General features: G+C 58.2%; 1 protein-coding gene across 1 annotated transcript in view; it reads left to right on the forward strand.

Moving 5' to 3' along the window:
- Nucleotides 1–323, forward strand: part of LOC104074988 (wiskott-Aldrich syndrome protein family member 3-like) — a gene marked incomplete at its 3' end in the record, with an annotated part of 2740 nt that overhangs the window by 2145 nt on the left and 272 nt on the right. The window contains exon 3 of the mRNA XM_009575314.1: nucleotides 162–279. Coding sequence (XP_009573609.1) covers nucleotides 162–279 — 118 coding nt within the window. The remainder of the gene's footprint in view (nucleotides 1–161; nucleotides 280–323) is intronic.

The raw sequence follows: 323 nt of genomic DNA on the forward strand, positions 1-323 counted from the left end.
CCCCCCGCGCAGTGTTACTGCCAGTGGCTACCATTGTGTTGGGCACGTTAATGGTGGGGTAACAGCTTATGACCATGATCGTACCAAACCCCCTGCTCAGGGGAAGGGGGGGTCTTCTCCTGTGGCTGATAACCCCCTCTCCTCCCTCCCCAACCCCCCAGGGATGACAAAAAGGACGGCCTCAAGTTCTACACCGACCCCTCCTACTTCTTCAACTTATGGAAGGAGAAAATGTTGCAGGCGACAGAAGATAAGAGAAAGGAGAAGCGCAGGCAGAAGGTAACGGGCAGGCGGGGGACACCGGGGGGGCTGGAGCTGGGGCT

The sequence above is a fragment of the Fulmarus glacialis genome, unplaced genomic scaffold (assembly GCF_000690835.1).
Source record: "Fulmarus glacialis isolate BGI_N327 unplaced genomic scaffold, ASM69083v1 scaffold23870, whole genome shotgun sequence".
Taxonomy (NCBI): Eukaryota; Metazoa; Chordata; class Aves; order Procellariiformes; family Procellariidae; genus Fulmarus; species Fulmarus glacialis.